The following is a 3,950-nucleotide window of genomic DNA, read 5'->3' on the forward strand; positions in this document are numbered from 1 at the left end:
CTGCTCCAGAATAGATAATGGTTGAAGCAACCCGGCGGGATGATGGTGAACATCCTTCATCTGCTGGCAGGTGGGGGAAGAAGATATGAAGGTCTTGACATCATGACGCATATTTTTCCAGAAGAAGTTCGAGGACAGCCAGTGGAAGGTGCGCGCAATGAAGGTGTGCCAATGCCGGAATGCCCCCCAAGGGCGAGGAATGGAACTCCTGAAGCAAATAAAGTCGCAACAGAGAATCTGAAGGGAGCACAATGCGACCCTTAAAAAAAAGCATCTCATCTCGGAGCTGATAGTCAGGAAATGTATTAGGATCATTTTGCAACCCTTGGTGGATAGCAAGTAATTCAGGATGGATCTTGTTCAACTCCTTCAGTTGCTCAAACAAACGAAATGACTGACTAGATAAGCCCATGAATGAGGCAGTAGGTAATCGAGATAGAGCATCAGCTGCGAGATTATGTTTTCCTGGCCTATACACGATATCAAAATAGAAACCCACTAATTTTCCCAACCATTTCTATTGCTCCGGAGTTTGTATAACCTGGTTAGTAAGATTCTTTAACGCTTGCTGATCAGTGATGATTGTAAAACGACGTCCGAGTAGGTATTGACGCCACTTCCCAATTTCTTGGGTGATAGCAAACATTTCACAAGCAGAAGTAGACACCTGCTGCATCCTAGGGCATAGCTTTTGGCTGTAGTTGGAAACTGGATGACCCTTCTGCGACAATACCGCTCCGATGCCGGTCCCAGAAGCATCTGTTTCAACTTGGAAGGGTTAAGCGAAATCAGGAAGTGCCAACACTAGTGTGGAGCTAAGAAATTGCTTCAAATTCTCGAAGGCCTTCCAAGAATATGAGTCATGCCGAAGAAGATCAGTCAAAGGACTGGCAATCATGGCGATGTGACGAATGAACCGCCGATAATATCCAGTGAGCCCAAGAAAACTGCGTACTTCCCTCACGTTCCACGGTGCTGGCCATTGTTGTACAATAGCAACTTTAGCAGGGTCCACCGATAGGCCTTGCTGTGACAGAACATGGCCCAAATAATCCACTCTTTCCTGGCCAAACGTACATTTGGACATTTTGGCAACCAACTGATGTTATCGTAACAAATTGAGCACCTTAGTCAGATGCTCCATGTGCAGGTCCCAGGTTGGGATATAAACTAAGATGTCATCAAAGAAGAAAAGCACAAAGAGGCGCAAGTAAGGTCGAAAGACCGAGTTCATAGTAGCCTGGAATATTGAGGGAGCATTGGATAGCCCAAAGGGCATCACCAAGAGCTCGTAGTGTCCCTCATGAGTGCGAAAAGCAGTCTTCTCAATGTCTTCAGGCCTAACTCTGATATGATGATAGCCGGATAATAAATCGAGCTTCGAGAAGTACTTTGCCCCATGTAGTTCATCAAACAACTCATCAATCGTTGGAATGGGAAAACGATATCTTATCGTTATAGCATTGAGTGCTCGGTAGTCCACACAAAAATGGCACTAGCCATCTTTCTTTTGAACAAGAAGGACAGGGGGTGAAAAAGGGCTGGTGCTAGGTCGTATAATGCCTTCAGCAAGCATCTCATTGACCAATTTCTCCATGACTTGCTTCTAAAAATAAGGGTATCTGTAAGGCTTTACATTGACAGGGCCCGCTGCAGGTGCTAAATGTATGGCGTGGTCCTGTGATCGAGCTGGAGGAAGGCCATGCGGTTTGGTAAAAAAATCTGTATAAGAGTCCAATAACTCGGACAAAGCTGGTGGTGGGTCAAAAGGGGTTGGGGGATAATCACCAAGCATTTCCAAGAGATAATAAGTGGCAACAGCATCAGTAGCACATATGCTCTCGGAGAAATCATTTGCAAAATATTTATCTAGACCTCCTACTTGAGATTGTATAAATTTTCAAGTCTTTTCTACTCTTTTGTATTTTTTAGTTTTGAGTAACCCTATACCTATTTTTTAGTTGATTTTTTTAAAAAAATTCTAATAAATAAGAACAAGTCAAAGTATCAACATAAATTAAATGAAAAATAACTAAAAGTTAGAATAATAGAACCTGAATGTAGATGTTGATAATTTACTGCTTCAAAATCCTAGAATGATCGAAAATAAATATGCTTTTACTTTTTTTCAATGGCACTTCCTGCCTTGGTCTTTGACAGAATTATAGTTTTATTGGAAGAATGAAAAAAAGAAGTAAAACATTACGATTCTTGTGAGGAAAAAAAGCATGCGCATAATTTGGGTATCATGCCACCAATATATGTCAAAACAAAATAACCCAAAAAAAGATCTACATTCATAAGTAAGCTAAGGTTCTTAAATTCTTACCTTTTTTCCTTCATAAGCCACGTTAGTTATAAACCCAAAAATTTTCTTCCTTTTTTTTAATCAAAATTTTGTACTTCCTATATTAGTTCCCTACTATAGTAACTGTAAAAAACTTAGTAGATAATATTGACCAAGGACAAGAAGGAAAGAAGAACAACTTATCGAAAAGCCTCGGCCCGACTGGATGCAAATCGTTAAGACCGGTCATTTCCTAAGGTTCCACAGTACCTCCAAACACGTGCACTCATGGCTGAAAGTTTGGAATTTGCAGAAAATAATTGCCCAGAAAGAAGAGAATATGAAGGTATTTTCTGTGTTTGAAAACTTCACAAAACAGCTCCTAATATATCTCTAGAGTCGTTACAAGAAGGAGAATTAAATTGGGGGTTATGAAAATAAAAGAGCTATTATAAAATTCAAGTAGGGGTTACAAGAATTCAAGTAGCAGTTACAATAATTTAAAGCATAGTTATTACAAGTAATAAATCAGACGTTACATAATTGAATTCAAAGAGAATGAATTTAGACATATTCTGGTAAGCATGTATTTGTACACATATTTTGGTAACCTCAAAAAATAAAAAAATAATTTTAGCAAAACCAGATTTGGATTAGACCTCACGTATATCTCGCGCGTAGGGGGGAGTGGGTAAATCAACCCGTTTTACCTTCAGGAACAATTTCTCATGTGCCTCTCCCTTTTACTAGCGCTTTACGAGTCCAACAAAGAGCAATTCAATATAAAGAGAAGAAAGAGACTTTCTACTACAGATGAGGGACATTTTGTCTTTCACAAAAGACAAAAAAGTAAAGAAGGAAAAGAGACCACAAGAAAATCTTTGACTTTGCCCAAGTATAAATAATACCAACAATCCCTCACTAATGCAAAGACAAAATTAGAATAAGAATAATTTTGGGCAAAAGAAGGAACATATACTTAAGTGTAAATATCTTTCAATTTGAATTGACACGTAGTGAAATGAGACAACAACTAACATCAACAAAGTGAAGTACTCTTGAACTGAATGGACATGAGTTGAGACCCCCACAACACATACTATATCCTTAATTTTATGCAAACTCCGTGATACTAACAAAATACTTTTATGGTCATGCACATACCTTGGGTCTCATGAGTGCTCTAGAAAGACATCCCAAGTCTTTCATAAAAGGAGACCGCACCTTTACACTCATGTAGGTGATTCCATCAAGTCTATCTACACATAGACTATCTTAAGGCTATGGAATCATTAAGAGCAAAATAAACTCAACCTTATAAAGCAGTACCACACGCCATAGGGATAGGAAATGTAGTGCATATTGAGGTCTCATATGGCTTCGTTTGACTACAAACGGGTATCATCATACTTCCTCAATCCATGGGTTTTAGCCCCATCCCCTTCGACGTTTCAAGGATAACTCTCTTTGCCAAATTCTTGGATAAAGGATTCGCCAAATTTCTTTCGGATCTTATATATTCCGAGAAAATAACATCATATTTTAACAATTATTTTACCGCACCATATTTAATACGGATATGTCTTCTTTTTCTATTGTACACACTATTTTTGGCAATTCCAATTGCCACCTGTGAGTCACAATATAGAGAAACTGGTGAAGC

At 38.9% G+C, this 3,950-nt stretch overlaps 1 protein-coding gene across 1 annotated transcript; it reads right to left on the bottom strand.

The window, feature by feature from the left end:
- Positions 1 to 778: 778 nt before the first annotated feature.
- LOC142169623 (putative mitochondrial protein AtMg00860) lies at positions 779 to 1,087 on the bottom strand. Its single transcript, XM_075231512.1, has one exon. The coding sequence runs from the start codon at positions 1,085 to 1,087 to the stop codon at positions 779 to 781; it is 309 nt and encodes a 102-aa protein (XP_075087613.1).
- Between the last annotated feature and the right edge of the window lie 2,863 nt (positions 1,088 to 3,950).

This window comes from Nicotiana tabacum, chromosome 15, assembly GCF_000715075.1.
Source record: "Nicotiana tabacum cultivar K326 chromosome 15, ASM71507v2, whole genome shotgun sequence".
Classification (NCBI taxonomy): Eukaryota; Viridiplantae; Streptophyta; class Magnoliopsida; order Solanales; family Solanaceae; genus Nicotiana; species Nicotiana tabacum.